We start from the raw sequence: 21,387 nt of genomic DNA, 5'->3' as shown, positions 1-21,387 counted from the left end.
AGTCATGTGAGGTCTTTTATTTTGTTTTTTGAGGGACGAGTTGACGTTTTTATTGGTACCATTTGCGGGCACGTGACTTTTTTATCTCTTTATTCCAATTTTTGTGAGGTAGAATGACCAAAAACCAGCGTTTATACCGATCCACGTTTGGTAAAATTGATAAAGCAGTTTTATTCTTCGGGTCAGTACGATTACAGCGATACCTCATTTATATTTCTTTATGTTTTGGCTTTTTATACGATAAAAACTTTTATAAAAAAAATTATTTTTGCATCGAATTATTCTGAGGACTAACTTATTTTTTCGCTGATGCTGCATGGCAGCTCGTTTTTTGCGGGACAAGATCATGCTTTTCCGCAGTACCATGGTTATTTATATCCGTCTTTTTGATCGCGTATTATTCCACTTTTTGTTTGGCGGTACGAAAGCGTTTTTCGCCATGAGAGCGGCCGATCGCTTATGATGTAGTGTCCCGTCCCTGGGAATTAAGTCCCAGGTCACCTCGACGGGATAGGACGTCATATGGGATTAAGGGGTTATACTGCTTACATCACATAAGATATGCTGGGGCTGATGTACAGTGCTTTAAAAAGGAATCATACCCTGTGTGGAATCATACCACATTTTGCTCACGTTCTACCCACAAACAAATGCATTTTATTGGGAATTTATGTCATATACCAACACTAAGTATCGGGTATTTGTTGAGTGTAAAGGAAATAAAATATTTAGAAAACCATGTTAAGAATATAAATCTGAAAATTTTGATGCTTATTTGTATTCAGCACCCCTGAGTCAATACTTTGTAGGGTTGCCTTTCTCTGCAATTACTGCTGCAAGTCTTTAGGGGTATGTTATTACCAACCTTGTACATTTAAAGATGGAAATTTTTGGCTATTCTTTGAAAACTAGCTCTGGGATTGGATGAAAAGCATTTAACAGCAATTTTCAAGTCTTGCCATAAATTCTCAAATGGAATTCAGGTCTGGACTTTGGGCCATTCAAACACATGAATATGCTTTGAGCTTTACCCGCTTTAATGGGTTACAGGGTATGAGATGACCTACAGGTTAATTTACACACACCACCACATAAAAAAAACCAAACTTAGTACACCAATAAGGTGAGAAAAATGGTGGGGGGTATATGCAGGTGCTGTCATGGGTTCTAGAAAAACAGGCTGCTAGTAAGTAACCTCTGTTTTCCCTTCACCCATGACCGCACACCTGAGAGATTTCTGGAGAATTGAAACATTTTAGGGAGGGACCACCACTTGCAGCACCCTTCTACCAAAGGTCAAATAAGCAGAGGAAGATAGATTCAGTCTGTAGTACTTAAAGAAGGTAGATGGTTAGGACCAGGTAGCAGCCTTACAAATTTGATCAATTGATACCTCAGCTTTTTCTGCCCAGGAGATTGCCATGGCCCTTAGTGGAGTGAGCACTGATGCCTTCAGGAACCACAGCACCACTTGCAGTGTAAAACTAATGCCCTCCCAGATCCATCTGGCAATGGTACAAAAACTACAAGCAGGGGCTGGTCCTTCCTTCACTGACTGGTCATGGACATATATTCTAATAGTGACTTCCTCACATCTAAGCTATAGAATCTTTCCTCTCCTGGATTCCTAGGGCCATCACAAAAGGAGGGCAACATTTCTTGGCTCCTATGGAACTGAAAAGCCACTTTGAGAAGTAAGCCAGGTCAGGTCTTCCTACAATACTATCTTCATATACCTGCGTATAGGGAGGACGTATGGACAGGGCCTGTATATCGCTCACTCTACAGGCTGACGTCAGAGCCACTAATATAATGGTCTTAAGTGTGAGGAATTTGGCAGATAAATCCTTTAGGGGTTGAATGGGTATTTAATTAGTGCCTCTAGTAACAGATTTAGATCACACAGTGGATTTTTCACGATTATAACCGGTCTGGACCTACCACACGATTTTATAAATCGTGACACCCATCTATTTGCTGCCAGATTAGTTATATAAGGCACCTAAGGCAGAGATTTGTACCTTGAGGGTGTTATTTGCTAACCCGAACTCCAGTCCTGACTGCAGAAACTGTAGAATGGATCCTACTGGAGCCTTATCCCCTACAGGCCGACGTGAAAATTCCAGAAATTTCTTGCATGTCCTGGCGTAAATTCTCACCCTGGTGAGAAACCTTTCTGACTCCGTAATGCTCTCTCAAATTCCACGTTGCTAGAAGGAAACCCTACACTTGAGTGGCATACTGGCCCCTGCATGAGAAGGTCTTGGATCGCCGGCAGGATTCACGGATCCGACAAAGGCATTAACCTTAGATGGTAAAACTATGGTCTCTTTGGCCAGAATGGATCAATGAGAATCACCCTTGCCTGGTTTTCGCTGATAGTCCTCACAACTGTTGGGAATTATCGCTATTTGAGGAAAGGCATAGGCAATCCCGAATTTCCAGGGTATCTGAAGAGCATCTACTGCAAATGTTTTTTCCCATGGATCTAACAAACAGATGTTCCTTAGTCTCCTGTTCTGCAAACTTGCAAATAGATCTTTCTCCGGCCAACCCATGCATGAACTATCTGCTGTAAGATCTGGGAATTTACAGACCATTCTTAATGTTTCAGTCTTTCACGGCTCTGGAAGCCTTTGTATTCTCTACTACCCTTATGTGAAGTGCTGTAATGGACAACAGATGTTCTGCTAACTGGAGTAGATTTCCTGCTGTCATTATTAGGTTATGGGACCTTGTTCCACCTTGGTGGTTGATTTAAGCCACAATCGCTCGGTTGTCAGACATGACCTGGACATGGCGACCCAAAAGGAAGGGAATGAAAGTCTTAGAGCCCTTTCCACAGCCCATAGCTTTCAGGCTTGATCCCTGGCTTCTTTATAGAGAAGACCAGGTCCTCTGAATTGTGGGATTCTTCAGGTGTGCTCCCCAATGAATGTTGCTCGCATCTGTTGTAGTTATGTCCTGTACGGGTCTTACCCACTGGACACCTGATGACAGTTTTGCCCGTGTCCACCAAAAAAGGGAATTTGACTGTTGAAGAAAGATCTACTTTTCCTTCTAAACATCCTCCTTATGACCTCTGTGCAGACAGTTTTCTACTGAAGCTGCCTCAGGTGGAATTGGGCCCATCTTACTGCCGGGATGCAAGATTTCTGGGATCGTAGCAGGGACAATGCTCTCTTTAGGCTCATCCATGGATGATTTAATGCAGACCGTGCCAGGTTCATTATCTTGTTTATTTTGTCCTCTGGTGAGATACAGATTTGGCAATCGGAGTTCAAAAGAAGGCCTAGGAAGGACTGCTTCTTTTCCGGTTTTAGTCTCAACTTGAGGGCATTCACCATTCAGCCAAGCTCCTCTAGGACCATTGTTACAACTTCCAGCTGTTCTGCACAGTGGTGTTCCGATCTTCCCACTATAAGGAGGTCGTCCAGGTAAGGGATGAAAACGATGTTCCGAGTACAAAGGTAAGCCATCACCTTTGATATCACCATGTTGAAAATTCTCAGAGCCACTGACAGCCCGAATGGAAGAGCTGTGTATTGGCAGTATCGGACCTGTCCCTGGACATATAGAGCTACCCTCAAACTTTTGAAGGTCTGGATGGATTAGGATGTGATAATATGCATCCTTCAAATTTATGACCGCCATGAAACAATTCGGGTATAACTTTTACAGCAGTGTTAACCAATTCCATCTTGAAGGAGCAATTTACAATCCACAAATTGAGTTTCCTCAGATACAGTAGCTCTGAAGGAACCATCCATTTTTTTAATCATCAAAAAGAGTGGGGAATAAAATCCCCTTCCCTTTTCTTCCTTCGGGATCTTGCACAAATATATATATATTTTTTTTTTTTTTTTTTTTAATTTTTTTTAAAGGAGTCCAGGGATCTCTGCTCCCAGGGCAAGTTGTTCTTTTGGTGACCTCCTGAGGGGCTATCGTGGCAGATGGACAAAGTCTATCTTCGGACCCTCCTTCACAATATTTAAGACCCAAGTGGGGGACATGTTCACCCAGGTAGGGAAGGGGGATCCTTCCCCCTATCGCTGACCTGGAGTCATTGGGAAGGCTTTTTGTAAGATGTAGAGGTCTCGCGGAACATAAACCCGGATTCCTTTCTGCCCTTGAACTCCCACTTCCTTCTCCCTCCTGGAAGACATCCCCATTAAATGTTCTCATCCAAAAGCATTAAGCTACTTACTGGTAGCGGCATTTTTCGGAGGCCCATGACAGCACACGAGAGAGGGGATCCGCCCTTAAGGAACAGGAAACCTACAGATACAAAAGGGCGGCACCTCTCCCCATGCATCAGTTGTATTTCAGAGCCTGAGAGGACTGCCGCAGTTAGTGGTACACAAATATACAATATATGCATTATATACATTTGAAACAAAATAACCCATTATTGTAATAAGACACCATACGTGAGATTTACATATTACGCTATATACATATCAGGAAGTGCTACCCCCACGTGAATAGGGAGGGAACTAAGGGTGCTGTCATGGGCCTCCGAAAAATGCCGCTACCAGTAAGTAGCTTAATGCTTTATTCGGACTCCCATGACAGCACACGAGAGATTTACAGAGATGTAAGCTACCTTAGGGAGGGACTATAGATTGTAGCACCCTTAACCCAAAGGAAAGATCAGAGGAGGACCCCAAATCCAACCGATAGTGTTTAAAGAAAGTGGAAGGGGATGACCATGTGGCCGCCTTACATATCTGCTCCACTGACACTCCAGATCTTTCTGCCCAGGATGACGCCATGGCCCGGGTGGAATGTGCCTTTAGGTTCTGCGGAGCTGGCCCCCCACCTGCTGTATAAGCTAGAGAGATAGTTTCCCTAATCCATTTAGCCAGTAAATATTTCGATACTCTAAATCCTTTCTTTGGACCTTGGAAGGAAAGAAGCAGTGCCCCATCCTTCTTCCAATTATCAGTAGCTGAAATATACTGAAGAAGAGATCTCCTGACGTCTAACGTATGAAGCTCCTGCTCTTTAGGATTAGAGGGATTAGGAATAAAGGACGGCAAAACTATCTCCTGTGATCTATGGAACCGTGTCGCCACCTTTGGCAGATATGCTGGGTCTGGTCTAAGGACTACTCTGTCTGACAAGATTTCAGTGTATGGAGGAGCTCTGGAAAGTGCCTGTATATCCCCTATCCTGCGAGCTGAGGTTATGGCGATTTGATGAAAATGTTGTGAAGGGTTCCCACTGTCCCTGGACCACCATGTCCCCCATATAGGCTCCCCACCCTGAAGAACTGGCATCCGTGGTTATTACGTGGGTGACATCTATCATCCAGGGAACCCCTGCTGATAAATTTTGTTTATCTAGCCACCATCTAAGGGAATTCAATGTTATCGGCCTCAATGTCAATTTTCCATTCAATGCGCCTCCTAAGGCTCTGTCATGGAACAGGACTTCATTTTGTAGGGACCTGGTGTGGAACTGAGCCCACTTAACTGCTGGGATGCAAGATGTGAGTGACCCAAGTAGAGACATTGCTTGCCTAAGTGTCATGGAAGGTGTATTGATTGCTCTTAATACAAAACTCTGAATTTGGTCCATTTTCTCTATAGGGAGGAGACACTGCTGTGTCACTGAATTCAACATTAACCCCAGGAATTTTTGAACATTTAGGGGCTGTAATTTAGATTTTTCAAAGTTTATGATCCAACCCAACCGTTCTAGTTTGGTTTTAGCAATCTCCCATTGTGACAGACAATGATCTACCGAGTTACCTACAATGAGGAAATCGTCTAAGTAGGGGACTATAAGGATATTTGACTCTCTTAAATGCGCCATAACTTCCGCAATTATTTTAGTAAACACCCTAGGTGCCGAGGTGATCCCAAAGGGGAGCGCTCTGAATTGAAAATGTCGAATCCTACCCCCCATTAGTATCGCTACCCTCAGGTATCGTTGGAAATCAGCATGAATGGGTACATGATAGTAGGCATCTTTCAAATCCACTACTACCATGAAACAGTTGTTGAAAAGCATTTTTATTGCCGAATTGATGGACTCCATTTTGAAAGTATGTTTCACCAAAAACTTATTGAGACCCTTAAGATTTATAATGGTCCTGTAAGATTTATCAGGCTTCTGGATTAGGAACAGGGGAGAGTAAAACCCTTCCCCTGCCTGAGAATACGGCACTTCTACCAAAACATTTTTGGAACAAAGAGTCCTCACTTCCTCTTCTAGGGCGAATTGTTCAGTGGGAGATGAGCGCCAGGGTGTTAACCTAAATTTGTCCTGTGGAATATGAACAAATTCCAGCTTGAGACCATGGGAAACAGTGTCTTTTATCCAAACGCTGTTTGTGATTTTCGACCACTCTGCCGAGAAATGCAATAGTCCCCCTCCCACTGGAATTGCCAGTCATTGGTCTTGTTTTTTATTTTCCGTCTGGTTACGGCGAAACATGAGACCTGTACCTCGCTTTCGCCTATCCTCCCATCTGGGACGATCTCTCCCTGGTGAAAAGGCTCGCTTTCCTCCCCGGTTGAACCTTCTTTTGTTGAAGGGACGACGGTATGGATTGAACAGGTTGGGAAACTTTTTCTTATCATCTCCTGCTTTCTCCAGGAGTTCATCCAGGGTAGGCCCAAATAAATATTCGCCTTTACAAGGGATAGCGCAGAGCTTCGCTTTTGCCTGCATATCCCCCGGCCAGCATTTCAGCCATAGGGCTCTCCTTGCAGCATTAGAAAGTCCTGCTGCTCTAGCTGCCAACTTTACGGAGTCAATTGAGGCGTCTGATAAAAAAGCCGCCCCCTCCTGGATTACAGGTAATGCTGAGAGAATGGACTCTCTAGAGGCCCCTTGTTTTAATTGGGTCTCCAACTGGTCCAGCCAGACCATCATTGACCTTGCCGTGCAGGTTGAAGCTACCGCAGGTCTTAAGGAGCCAGCTGCCATCTCCCAGGTTCCCTTCAGGAAGGTATCCACTTTCCTATCCAGGGGGTCTTTAAGTGTTCCCATATCTTCAAATGGGAGAGAAGATCGTTTAGCTACCTTGGCAATTGCTGCATCCAGCTTGGGTGCTTTCTCCCAGTTACCTACTGCTGGGTCATCAAAAGGGTATCGGCGTTTTTGCGCAGGTGGTAAGGAGCCTTTTCTCTCAGGTTTCCTCCATTCCCTATTAATAAGATCTTGTATTTTCTCATTTAAAGGAAACACTCTGCGCTTCTTTTGCTCCAATCAACTGAACATCATTTGTTCTTTGGATAGTTGAGGCTTGGGTTCCGATATACCCATTGTGCCTCTGACCGCCTTTACCAATTTGTCTATCCTTTCTAGGGGTAGGCAAAACCGAGCAGCGTCTTCTTCCGAAGAGGAGGATGATGCTGCTGAATTGTCTGATTCTTCGGACTTGTCCTTTTCCACAGACGAATCAGATGCCCACTCAGTTCTCTGCCTAGAACCTCCTGACTGTGAAAGGTTTTTAAAGGACTCTTTAACCTCCATTCTAATCATCTCCTTGAGACTGGCCGTAATAGAGGAGGATTCTTCGGCTACCTACGAGGATAAGTAAGGTAGACTAGAGTGTAAAATCTACATGCTATACCCCCTCCCCTCCTTCCAGAACCTCACCGTCTGCTGGATACAGGGGTCACATAGTTTTTTAGGGTGTGAGTCAGGCAAGGGAACCCCGCAGATGGCACATTCCCTATGCTTCGCCTTACTGACGTTTTTCCTTCCCTGCATAAAACACATGAGGGGAGACTAGTCACTAAGTGAACTTTCTCGAAGATCACTTACCAGTGGCTGCTCACACCCAGAAATACCGAAGCACGAGGGGGATCCTTTTTGACTGACCCTCCAGACCCCTGTCTGGAGGAGCTTCTGCGGCCCGAACCATCGCTCCTTTTTTCATGTTCCTTCTCCTTGGGTTTCTGGGATGCTTGTTCCAGCAGCACAACCTGCTGATCCTGATCTGAATCCATTTTCAGTAAATTGGAGCCAGAACCCGGGAACATGCTGCTGGAGCCGCCTTATAAGGCCCCTCCTTCGGTCAGCGCACCTTGCCCAGCTTGCTTGTTTAATTTTCCCGCCCCCCCGCAGCTGTGGGGAATCAATCGTCGCTCCGGAGGGATTGCGGCATGATCTCCGGTGGGCGCCGCCATCTTGGAGCCCCCGCGCATGCGCAGGAGCTCACCGATCCGGAAGACGTCGCCGGCTCCGCCCCCCGACGTCACCACAGCTTACAGCGCTTCCTGTCAGCGCTGCAGCTCTCGTGGAACGCCGAGGCCGGCCAGCTACGATCCGATCGGCGCCCCCCAGATGCCGCCGCGCTCCCCCCTGCTCCAGAGAGACCCACAGCCCACGGGAAGGGCGACTTACCAGACGCTGGCCCCGGAGACCGGACACCCCCTGGCGACCGCTCCTCGCTGCCTAGTCACCGCCGTGCCGCCCTGCCAGGGCCACCGTGACTACTTCAGGTACCCGCACCGGCCGAAGTGGGAGACCCTCTCGCCACCAGAATCGGTCCGGCCGGCCTGGACTCCTGTAGTTTCTATAGGCATCCAGTCCCTTCAGGAACAGGAAACCAACTGATGCATGGGGAGAGGTGCCGCCCTTTTGTATCTGTAGGTTTCCTGTTCCTTAAGGGCGGATCCCCTCTCTCGTGTGCTGTCATGGGAGTCCGAATAAAGGACGGTTTTCTAGCCTCAAAGAAATCCAGGAAAACTCTTTTTTTTTCCCTGGATTTTTCTAGAATGTCCGCTAATTTCTTCCCAAGAAGAGATTTGCCATCACATGGAATGGAGCAAAGTCTATTTTTTGACTGCAAATCCCCAAGACAGCCCTTTTAACCATAAGGCCCATCTGGATGCATTTAATAGGCCTGCTGACCTAGCAACTGGCCTCACAGAGTCTGAGGAAGTGTCCGCAAGAAAAGCTGCCGCTCAGTGTAACAGGCATACTGGCAAGGAATTTATCCCTTGGGGTCTTGTCCTTAAGCTGCTCCTCAATTTGATGCAGCTAAATCATAAGGGAGTGAGCAGTACAGGTTCAAGCTATTGCCGGCTTCAGACCCCAGCAGATGCCTCCCAGGTGTGCTTAAGAAACCCATCCGCTTTTTTGTCCAGCAGATCTCTAAGGGCAGAACCGACCTCTGAAGAATTAGCCACTGCTCCGTCAATATTAGGGACTCTCAGATCTCAGAGTGCTTTCCTCTTTGAGGATGAGGGCAAGGTACTAGACCTTTTCAGCTTTTTCCACTCATTTATGAGCGCCTGTATCTTGCTATTAACTGGATAGGTGTGCTTTTTTCTCTCCTCCAACCCTCCAAACACGGACTTAGATGTTCTTACCTCCTTTAGGCCCATTGTTGACCTAACAGCTCTGACTAGCCTATCTATATTCTCAGCTGGAAAGCATAGTCTGCCCTCTATATCACTGTCTGAGAAGGACGCGGACTCACTGCAATATTTTCCCTCACACAGTGGAAATTTATCTGACTCAATAGAGACCTTTTTAGTGCTTTACTTACCCTTTTTTAACATGGGGTCTAATCCATGATAGTTTTCTGGATGCAGTCTGAGCAGGCACTTCTGCCAGTGCACTGCTAGCAGGGTCTTGCTTAGGGCACACTATTCTTTGTGCTAGGCTCCTAGGTGATTAAAGCAACAAAATGGCCCTATTAAAAATGGTGACATTCACGTAGATAACTTACCGCCCACTGTCACATTAAGGGTACCGGATTCAAAGGCTGATCAGGGGTACATACGATAGCTGTGATAGAAGCTGTGATAAAGAACGCAAGTGAGCGTTCGAAACGCATCTTGTAATTTTTAATTGACATAAAGAAATAACGATTTTACCAGACACTGGAACTTTTTTTTTTTCTTTGTACATAAGATATCCCTCCTGGATACTGAGGAGTCCTGTGACCATCCACTCCTTTGACTGGGACGCCTGCCACTTGAGCAGCTGCTCCCTTTACTATGCCCAATGCTGGTGAGCGGACAATGGTAGTGGTGAATGCTGCTGCTGCGATGACTGCTGCGGTTTTCTCAAATCCTCCATGATGGAGTGAGCTTTGACATAAGCGCTATTTTGTGGTTTGTGGGGGATCCACAGCGCTTTCCTCGGTTCTCCCTCCTACGGTCCCGAAAAACACCCCTCCACACTGCCCCAGCCAGGAGGTGCTGAATCCCTACTCTTGCCGGTCGGCATTTTGCCCAGGGCGCCATCATCTTGCTCTGGTGCGCCCCCTCCGACACCACCCAGGAACGCTCATTGCCAGCATGCCTTGCCTTTGACATCAGCGGAGCACAGAATCTGCAGGAAGATGGAGAGGGAGAGCGGCACAGCGGATCCAAATATGGCCAGCATAATTGTCTGTTCTGTCCGCACGTGCAGTAAGGCCCTTCTGAACCTGTGGACGGCGCCTCCATCTCCTAAAGGCCGGCCCACAGTCATACCGCCTGCTCTTCCAGTTCCAGGACAGGAATGGGTAAGTCACAAAAACTTCACCGCCAAGTTTCAGCACGAGGGTTCCTATCAAAAACAGGAAATAAAAAAAAAAAGGACAGTAACGTTCCCCTACTTCAGTTAGTTTCCTGTCGTAGCTGGGTGGATCCCTCTTTCAGCTGTGCTGTCATGGGTGAAGGGAAAACATTTGTAAACGTTCATGGGGTACATACAGACGATAGGATATGCTGAGGCCGATGTATATACATTACATGACCCCATCTTGTTAAAAGTCACCCATACCCTGGAGATTGAACAGTGCAGCATACAGCCTGCCCAGCGCCCACAGAAGAGGATTCAAGTAATGGAGATGAAGTGCAGAAAGAGGTAACTCCGTCCACCAGGAACGTCCTCCTAACGCTGCCTATCAGTCTGGAAGGGTGTACACCACTGGTGTTCTGAATGCTGTGTGCATGAATTTAATAACACACTTAATGTTGTAAAAACCTAAACCCAAAAACAAGGTGTTAAAATAATTTGTAGCCATGCATTTTTAATTATATCACTCAATTACTAGAATTTTCTCATTGTCCACCATACTATAATTATGAACATTCAAGATATCTTTTCTTACTTGCAAAAATAAATACGGCATTTAAATCTTTTCAGTCCCCAGAAAACCAATAGTTGACTGTTTTGGAAAGTTAAGGTTTTTTTTTATTACTTCAAAATTGTATAATGCTGTATTCAAGGGGCCATACAGTGGCCTGGAGTACACACTGTCAGGCTATAATTCATGCGGCCACCCGTAGCAGACACGTGCTGCTCTGGAAGCTTCTCTCACACAGGTAGTACATTTGTCATCATTCTCACCAACATCTGTGCCTTAAATATTGTGTGGCGGGTGTTAATTTAGAGCCAATTCTAAATGTATTAAAAGCATTTGAGCGTTTTGTTTTTTGCTTTCCTTTTAAAACGTAACATCTATGATACTTACAGTTTTGCTGGCAGGCTGATTTTGAGGTAAAGATCCTGGTGCAAGTACTGGGGAGCTTGCAGGTGTACAAAGCTCTGGAAAAGGATTTGGAATAGCTGGTAGTGATGATGTGCGCAGTTGTTCCTCTTGAAGTCGCCTAAAAAGTAAAAATTTGACATTTTAATAAAGGCTTTTTTTAATAAACCGCTTCCTGTAAGAATTCTATAATGCAGCTTAGTAATAGAAGGTAGTTTGTAATAAACCAGAAGATACAAAAAGCTTATTTAAAGGGAATGTGTCACCCCAAAAATGGCCTATAAGCTAAGGCCACCGGCATCACGGGCTTATCTACAGCATTCTGTAATGCTGTAGATAATCCCCAGATGCATCCTGCAAGATAAGAAAGACAGGTTATATTATACTCACCCAGGGGCGTTCCCGCTGCGGTCCGGGTCCGATGCCTCCCATCTTCATACGATGTCGTCCTCTTCTTGCCGCGGCTCCTGCGCAGGCATACTTTGTCTGCTCTGTTGAGGGCAGAGCAAACTACTGCAGTGGACAGGAACTGGGCCTCTCTGATCTTTCTTGGCGCCTGTTCACTGCAGTACAAGAAGACAAGACAAGAAGAGGACGTGATTGTATGAAGATGGGAGGCGCCGGAACGGGACCGCGACACCCATCGGACCGGACCGCCCCTTTCAGGTTAGATCAGGAGCTTATCTACAGCATTACAGAACGCTGTAGATAAGCCCTTGATGCTGGTGGCCTTTGTTTATAGGCCATTTTTGGGGTGACAAATTCCCTTTAACCCCTTAGTGACGGAGCCAAATTTTTGAAATCTGACCAGTGTCACTTTATGTGGTAATAACTCTAACGCTTCAACAAATGCCAGTGATTTTGAGATTGTTTTTTCGTGACACATTATACTTTATGATAATGGTAAATTTAGGTCAATATGTTTTGTGTTTATTTATAATAAATATCAAAAATTTGAGAAAAATGTTAAAAAATTAGCAATTTTCAAAGTTTGAATGATTATCCCTTTAATCCAGATGGTCATACCACAGCAAACTATTAATAAACAACATTTCCCACATGTCTGCTTTACATCAGCACCATTTGTAAAATGTTCTTTTATTTTGTTAGCATTTTAGGAGGTTTAAAAATGTAGCAGCAATTTTTCATTTTTTCAAGGAAATTTACAACATTTATTTTTTTAGGGAACTATCCATGTTTGAATTGACTTTAGGGGTCCCACATATTGGGAAACCCCAAAATGTGATACCATTTTAAAAACGGCAGCCCCTGACATATTGAAAACTGCAGTCAGGTAGTTTATTAACCCTTCAGATGCTTTACAGGAATTAATGCAAAGTGGTATGACAGAAATGACAATGTGCATTTTTACTACCTAAATGTCGGTAACTTCTGAACAGGTTACAACAGCCGACAGACTAAGGCCGCTCTTTGGTTGTGAATTATCATCGCAAACATCAGGACCACAAAATCATGATCTGAAGGCACCGATTGGGATAAATAGGAAGCCCCCACACTCTGTTAACCATTTATAATGATGTAGTCACTATTGACAGCAGCATCTAAGGGGTTAAACAGATATGTACGATGCCAACACTGATCGTCGCTGATACAGCAAGTTGTCAGCTATAGTGTACAGCCAACAGCTCCTGGATTGTCACCTGTATGGGGAGGCTATTCTCTTATATCTCAGGTCAGTTAAAAGACGTATTGGCGGTCATTAAGGGGTTAAACTACAGTACTTTATCTTGTTTTGTCCAAAAGCCAACTTCATTCAGCTGAACCACTTAAATATTTAGCACAGTAAACTTTAAACACCACACAATGCTAGAACCCACACTTTTTATTTTATTAGGGCCAAACATTTAGATCAAGAAGGGGTTGTCCTAATTTTGCAAAAACATGGTGAAAGAAAGATTCCCCTTTAAAAGGGAATTTGTCACCACATTTGACCTAAAATTAATATGGAAATGGAGGTTAGACTGCTGAAAAAAGTCCTACCTGTATGCCTCTTGGTGGTAAATCACCTTTTATTACTTCATATAAATGATCTCTGCCTCCAGAGATTATTACACATGAAGTTGGAGTTATCAGTGAGGCACGTAACAGAACTGGAGAAATTAACCTTGCCTGCTTGCAAACACATTTTCAGCTTTTCTCTGAGGTCTGCTGTATTGTAGCAATGTTACAGCTCTGTCTGCCTGTGAGATGGAAGCTGAAGCTCTGAGGAACCTGCAGATGTGTCCGGTAAGGCTACGTTCACACTAGCGTTGCGCCGCCCTGCGTCGGAGACGCAACGCGCGCCGCACGAAAAAACGCGCGCAAACGCACGCAAAAACGCGCGCGTTTTGCGACGCGTGCGTCGTTTTTTGACGAGAATCGGACGCACAGAAAATGCAACTTGTTGCATTTTCTTGCGTCCGACGCTAGCGTCGTAAACGACGCAAGTGTCAAAAACGCCACCCAAAAAACGCACGCGTCCCCTATGTTAAACATAGGGGCGCGTCGCCGCTGCGTCGCCGCTGCGTCGCCGGCGCAACAGCGACGCACATTGGCGGAACGCCAATGTGAACGTAGCCTAAAATCACACAGCTATGCAGTGAGATCAGGAGAGGAGAGGGTGGCCACCACACATTACACTGGTAACAGCCCCTTCATGTAAAATAAGCTCTGGGGGCAGAGTTCTATTTCATGCAGTGCCCTCCCCCAAGCCTGGAAGAGGTAATTTATATAAAAGTGATAAAACATGAGCAAGACATCTGATATGACGCAGACAGGGGATGACTTTTCAGCAGTCTATAACCTGTATGCCAATATTAATAGTTTAGATACTGTAGGCCAAATGTGACAGATTCCCTTTAAACGGATATTCTAAAGTAATCTCTTGAGAAGCACATGCTTTCCAGTCTTTCACTCAGGAGTGTCCACTCTGCCAGAAATTAAAAGTGACAGTTCTGATGAGTAGCAGAGTTGTAGTATTAGTAGAACTATAAAGCTTAGAACAAGTTTTGCTTTAACTTTTGTAGATTGTAAGCTTGCGAGCAGTGCCCTCACTCCTAATGTAACTTTAAACTGTCCTACCTTGTATTGAATTTATTGTCTGTATGTATCCCCGCTTAATTGTAAAGTGCTGCGGAATATGTTGGCGCTACAATTTTTATTTTTTTTTTTAAACATGTTCAGCCATTAGTTTTTTTTTAATCTAGTCTAGATTTAGCACTGTATTTACATAGAGATCTAGGTTGCCTGACTTAAAGGGAATCTGTCACCAGGTTTGGCCGATATGAGTTATGGCCACCGCCTTTCAGGGCTTATCTACAGCATTCTATAATGCTCTACATAAGCCCCCGATCCGACCTGCAAGAGAAGAAAAATAACTTATACTCACCTGTTGGGCGGTCCGAGGGGGTGTCTCTGGTCTTGGTCCGGTACCTCCCACGTTTGCTTCATGGCTCCCTGGAATCGCGGTCCTGCTCAGTCGTACTTATCTGCCCTGTTAAGTACAGAGCAAATTCCTGCAGTGCGCAGGCGCTGGGCCACTGACTTTTCCAGGCGCCTGCGCTCTGCAGTACTTTGCTCTGCCCTCAACAGGGTAGATAAGTACGACTGAGCAGGCACACAGTGTCGGGGAGCCCGTGTGGATGACGCAGGGATGTGTCATCCACATGAAGCAAGCAGGAGGGTGGTATCGCAAAAAGATGGGAGGCGCCGGACCAGGACCTGCAACACCCATTGGACCGGACCGCCCCACAGGTAAGTATAATAAAAGATTTTTCTTCTTTGCAGGTCGGATAAGGGGCTTATCTACAGCCTTATAGAATGCTGTAGTTAAGCACTGAAAGGGGGTGGCTGTAACTCGTATCAGCCAAACCTGGTGACTGGTTCCCTTTAACCCCTTCATGACCCAGCCTATTTTGACCTTAAAGACCTTGCCGTTTTTTGCAATTCTGACCAGTGTCCCTTTATGAGGTAATAACTCAGGAACGCTTCAATGGATCCTAGCGGTTCTGAGAATGTTTTTTCGTGACATATTGGGCTTCATGTTAGTGGTAAATTTAGGTCAATAAATTCTGTGTTTATTTGTGATAAAAACGGAAATTTGGCGAAAATTTTGAAAATTTCGCAATTTTCACATTTTGAATTTTTATTCTGTAAAACCAGAGAGGTATGTGACACAAAATAGTTAATAAATAACATTTCCCACACGTCTACTTTACATCAGCACAATTTTGGAAACAAAATTTTTTTTTGCTATGAAGTTATAAGGGTTAAAATTTGACCAACTATTTCTCATTTTTACAACGAAATTTACAAAACCATTTTTTTTAGGGACCACCTCACATTTGAAGTCAGTTTGAGGGGTCTATATAGCTGAAAATACCCAAAAGTGACACCATTCTAAAAACTGCACTCCTCAAGGTGCACAAAACCACATTCCAGAAGTTTATTAACCCTTCAGGTGCTTCACAGCAGCAGAAGCAACATGGAAGGAAAAAATTAACATTTAACTTTTTAGTCACAAAAATGATTTTTCAGCAACAATTTTTGTATTTTCCCAATGGTAAAAGGAGAAACTGAACAACGAAAGTTGTTGTCCAATTTGTCCTGAGTACGCTGATACCTCATATGTGGGGGTAAACCACTGTTTGGGCGCACGGCAGGGCTTGGAAGGGAAGGAGCGCCATTTGACTTTTTGAATGAAAAATTGGCTGCACTCTTTAGCGGACACCATGTCAAGTTTGGAGAGCCCCCGTGTGCCTAAAAATTGGAGCTCCCCCACAAGTGACCCCATTTTGGAAACTAGACGCCCCAAGGAACTTATCTAGATGCATAGTGAGCACTTTGAACCCCCAGGTGCTTCACAAATTGATCCGTAAAAATGAAAAAGTACTATTTTTTCACAAAAAAAATTCTTTTAGCCTCAATTTTTTCATTTTCACATGGACAACAGCATAAAATGGATCCTAAAATTTGTTTGGCAATTTCTCCTGAGTACACCGATACCTCACATGTGGGGGTAAACCACTGTTTGGGCACATGGTAAGGCTCGGAAGGGAAGGAGCGCCATTTGACTTTTTGAATGAAAAATTATCTCCATCGTTAGCGGACACCATGTCGCGTTTGGAGAGACCCTGTGTGCTTAAACATTGGCGCTCCCCCACAAGTGACCCCATTTTGGAAACTGGACCACCCAAGGAACTTATCTAGATGCCTAGTGAGCACTTTAAACCCTCAGGTGCTTCACAAATTGATCCGTAAAAATGAAAAAGAACTTTTTTTTTCACAAAAAATTTCTTTTCGCCTCAATTTTCTCATTTTCACATGGGCAATAGGATAAAATGGATCCTAAAATTTGTTGAGCAATTTCTCCCGAGTACGCTGATACCTCATATGTGGGGGTAAACCACTATTTGGGCACACGGCAGGGCTCGGAAGGGAAGGCGCATCTTGACTTTTTGAATGGAAAATTGGCTCCAATTGTTAGCGGACACCATGTCGCATTTGGAGAGCCCCTGTGTGCCTATGCAATGGAGCTCCCCCACAAGTGGCCCCATTTTGGAAACTAGACCCCCCAAGGAACTTATCTAGATGCATATTGAGCACTTTAAACCCCCAGGTGCTTCACAGAAGTTTATAATGCAGGGACATGAAAATAAAAAATAATTTTTCTTTTCTCAAAAATGAATTTTTAGCCTGGAATTTCCTATTTTGCCAATGGTAATAGGAGAAATTGGACCACAAATGTTGTTGTCCAGTTTGTCCTGAGTACGCAGATACCCCATATGTGGGGGTAAACCACTGTTTGGGCGCACGGCAGGGCTCAGAAGGGAAGGCACGCCATTTGGCTTTTTAAATGGAAAATTAGCTTTAATCATTAGCGGACACCATGTCGCGTTTGGAGAGCCCCTGTGTGCCTAAACATTAGAGATCCCCCACAAATGACCCCATTTTGGAAACTAGACCCCCAAAGGAACTAATCTAGATGTGTGGTGAGCACTTTGAACCCTCAAGTGCTTCACAGAAGTTTATAACGCAGAGCCATGAAAATAAAAAAAAAAATTATTTTCTCAAAAAGATTTTTTAGCCCGCAATTTTTTATTTTCCCAAGGGTAACAGGAGAAATTTGACCCCAAAAGTTGTTGTCCAGTTTCTCCCGAGTACGCTGATACCCCATATGTGGGGGTAAACCACTGTTTAGGCACATGCTGGGGCTCGGAAGTGAAGTAGTGACGTTTTGAAATGCAGACTTTGATGGAATGCTCTGCGGGCGTCACGTTGCGTTTGCAGAGCCCCTGGTGTGCCTAAACAGCAGAAACCCCCCACAAGTGACCCCATTTTGGAAACTAGACCCCCAAAGGAACTTATCTAGATATGTGGTGAGCACTTTCAACCCCCAAGTGCTTTACAGAAGTTCATAACACAGAGCAGTGAAAATAATAAATACATTTTCTTTCCTCAAAAATAATTTTTTAGCCCAGAATTTTTTATTTTCCCAAGGGTTACAGGAGAAATTGGACCACAAAAGTTGTTGTCCAGTTTCTCCTGAGTAAGCTGATACCCCATATGTGGGGGTAAACCACTGTTTGGGCACACGTGTGGGCTCAGAAGGGAAGTAGTCAAACAAATAGGGCAGCACACTGCAGCGCCAAAACATGCAAACTTGAAAACACGAAATTTTTAAACTGCATTACTGCACTAGAAATATGAAAAATGAGAGCTTTTAGCGCATAAAAATGGCCAATTTTATGTGTACCTCGTAGCCACGTTACGGCATCTCTCTTATACGAGGTCCTACTCTAAACCTACCTCTCTGAGAATAAACGTCTCCATCTGAATGGGTACATGTGAAACCTCTCCTTGGACTCAAATTCTCTCTCACTGTGGAGGGGTATTGGACCTACTATAATTAAAACACCTGAAGCTAGGAGGCAGGGAGTGCACGATCAGAAGGCTAGAGAATACATTTCAAAAAACCTGATCTGCACATCCAAACATAGACACAGTGTGAACAGGTGCTGAACCCAGAGTCGCCAACTCGTATAAGAGAGATGCCGTAACGTGGCTACGAGGTACACATAAAATTGGCCATTTTTATGCGCTAAAAGCTCTCATTTTTCATATTTCTAGTGCAGTAATGCAGTTTAAAAATTTCGTGTTTTCAAGTTTGCATGTTTTGGCGCTGCAGTGTGCTGCCCTATTTGTTTGATTATATACGAGTTGGCGACTCTGGGTTCAGCACCTGTTCACACTGTGTCTATGTTTGGATGTGCAGATCAGGTTTTTTGAAATGTATTCTCTAGCCTTCTGATCGTGCACTCCCTGCCTCCTAGCTTCAGGTGTTTTAATTATAGTAGGTCCAATACCCCTCCACAGTGAGAGAGAATTTGAGTCCAAGGAGAGGTTTCACATGTACCCATTCAGATGGAGACGTTTATTCTCAGAGAGGTAGGTTTAGAGTAGGACCTCGTATAAGAGAGATGCCGTAACGTGGCTACGAGGTACACATAAAATTGGCCATTTTTATGCGCTAAAAGCTCTCATTTTTCATATTTCTAGTGCAGTAATGCAGTTTAAAAATTTCGTGTTTTCAAGTTTGCATGTTTTGGCGCTGCAGTGTGCTGCCCTATTTGTTTGATTATATACGAGTTGGCGACTCTGGGTTCAGCACCTGTTCACACTGTGTCTATGTTTGGATGTGCAGATCAGGTTTTTTGAAACAGAAGGGAAGTAGTGACTTTTGAAATGCAGACTTTGATGGAATGGTCTGCGGACGTCATGTTGCGTTTGCAGAGCCCCTGGTGTGCCTCAACAGTAGAAACCCCCCACAAGTGACTCCATTTTGGAAACTAGACCCCCAATGGAACTTATCTAGATATGTGGTGAGCACTTTGAACCCCCAAGTGCTTCACAGACGTTTACAACGCAGAGCCGTGAAAATAAAAAATCATTTTTCTTTCCTCAAAAATGATGTTTTAGCAAGCAATTTTTTATTTTCCCAAGGGTAACAGGATAAATTGGACCCCAGTAATTGTTGCGCAGTTTGTCCTGAGTATGCTGGTACCCCATATGTGGGGGTAAACCACTGTTTGGGCACACGTCGGGGCTCGGAAGAGAGGGAGCACCATTTGACTTTTTGAATACAAGATTGGCTGGAATCAATGGTGGCGCCATGTTGCGTTTGGAGACCCCCTGATGTGCCTAAACAGTGGTAACCCCTCAATTCTAACTCCAACACACCCCTAAACCTTATCCCAACTGTAGCCGTAACCCTAATCACAACCCTAACCCCAACACACCCGTAACCCCAACATACCTCTAACCCTAACCACAACCCTAATTCCAACCCAACCCTAACCCTAAGGCTATGTGCCAACGTTGCGGATTCGTATGAGATTTTTCAGCACCATTTTTTAAAAATCCGCGGGTAAAAGGCACTGCGTTTTACCTGCGGATTTACCGCGGATTGCCAGTGTTTTTTGTGCGGATTTCACCTGCGGATTCCTATTGAGGAACAGGTGTAAAACGCTGCGGAATCCGCACAAAGAATTGAAATGCTGCGGAAAATACAACGCAGCGTTCCCGCGCGGTATTTTCCGCACCATAGGCACAGCGGATTTGGCTTTCCATATGTTTACATGGTACTGTAAACCTGATGGAACACTGCTGCGAATCCGCAGCGGCCAATCCGCTGCGGATCCGCAGCCAAATCCGCACCGTGTGCACATGGCCTAATTCTAAAGGTATGTGCACACGCTGCGGAAAACACTGCGGATCCGCAGCAGTTTCCCATGAGCTTACAGTTCAATGTAAACCTATGGGAAACAAAAATCGCTGTACACATGCTGCGGAAAAACTGCACGGAAACGCAGCGGTTTACATTCCGCAGCATTTCACTTCTTTCTGCGGATTCCGCAGCGGTTTTACAACTGCTCCAATAGAAAATCGCAGTTGTAAAACCGCAGTGAAATGCACAGAAAAAACATGGTAAATGCGCCATAAATCCGCAGCGGTTTAGCACTGCGGATTTATCAAATCCTCTGCGGAAAAATCCGCATAGGACCAGAATACGTGTGCACATCCCGAACCCTAACCCTACCCCTACCCCTAACCCTAGTTCTTACCCCAACCTTAGTGGAAAAAAAAATATATATTTTTTCTTTTTATTGTCCCTACCTATGGGGGTGACAAAGGAGGGGGGGGTCATTTACTTTTTTTTTTATTTTGATCACTGAGATATAACCTATCTCAGTGATCAAAATTCACTCTGGAACGAATCTGCCGGCCGATTCGGCGGGCGCACTGCACATGCGCCCGCCATTTTGGAAGATGGCGGCGCCCAGGAAAGAAGACGGACGGACCCCGGGAGGCCAGGTAAGTATAAGGGGGGGGGGGGTAGGGGGGGAGATCAGGGCACGGGGGGGCGTCGGAGCACGGGGGGGTGGATCGGAGCATGGGGGGGTGGATTGGAGCACGGAGTGGGGGATCGCTGTGCGGGCGGGTGGATCGGAGCACGGGGGAGGGATCGTTGTGCGGGGGGGGAAATCGCTGTGCGGGGGGGATCGGAGTGCGGGGGGGTTTGATTGGAGCACGGGGGGTGTGATTGGAGCACGGGGGGAGCGGACAGGAGGACGGGGGAGCGGAGCACAGGACGGAGGGGAGCGGACCACAGATCGGGGGGCTGGGGGGCGATCGGTGGGGTGGGGTGGGTGCACATTAGTGTTTCCAGCCATGGCCGATGATATTGCAGCATCGGCCATGGCTGGATTGTAATATTTCACCATTTTTTTTAGGTGAAATATTACAAATCGCTCTGATTGGCTGTTGAAAGTGAAACTGCCAATCAGAGCGATCGTAGCCACGGGGGGGTGAAGCCACCCCCCCCTGGGCTAAACTACCACTCCCCCTGTCCCTGCAGATCGGGCGAAATGGGAGTTAAC

General features: G+C 45.2%; 1 protein-coding gene across 1 annotated transcript in view; it reads right to left on the bottom strand.

Annotated features, from left to right (window-relative positions):
• GRB10 (growth factor receptor bound protein 10) overlaps positions 1 to 21,387 on the bottom strand; it is a 424,392-nt gene that overhangs the window by 169,759 nt on the left and 233,246 nt on the right. Inside the window, exon 5 of the mRNA XM_069730339.1 lies at positions 11,435 to 11,570. Coding sequence (XP_069586440.1) covers positions 11,435 to 11,570 — 136 coding nt within the window. The remainder of the gene's footprint in view (positions 1 to 11,434; positions 11,571 to 21,387) is intronic.

Source organism: Ranitomeya imitator, chromosome 6 (assembly GCF_032444005.1).
Source record: "Ranitomeya imitator isolate aRanImi1 chromosome 6, aRanImi1.pri, whole genome shotgun sequence".
Taxonomy (NCBI): domain Eukaryota; kingdom Metazoa; phylum Chordata; class Amphibia; order Anura; family Dendrobatidae; genus Ranitomeya; species Ranitomeya imitator.
The sequence above is the reverse complement of the archived record's forward strand: the minus strand, read 5'-3'. Positions and strand labels throughout refer to the sequence as shown.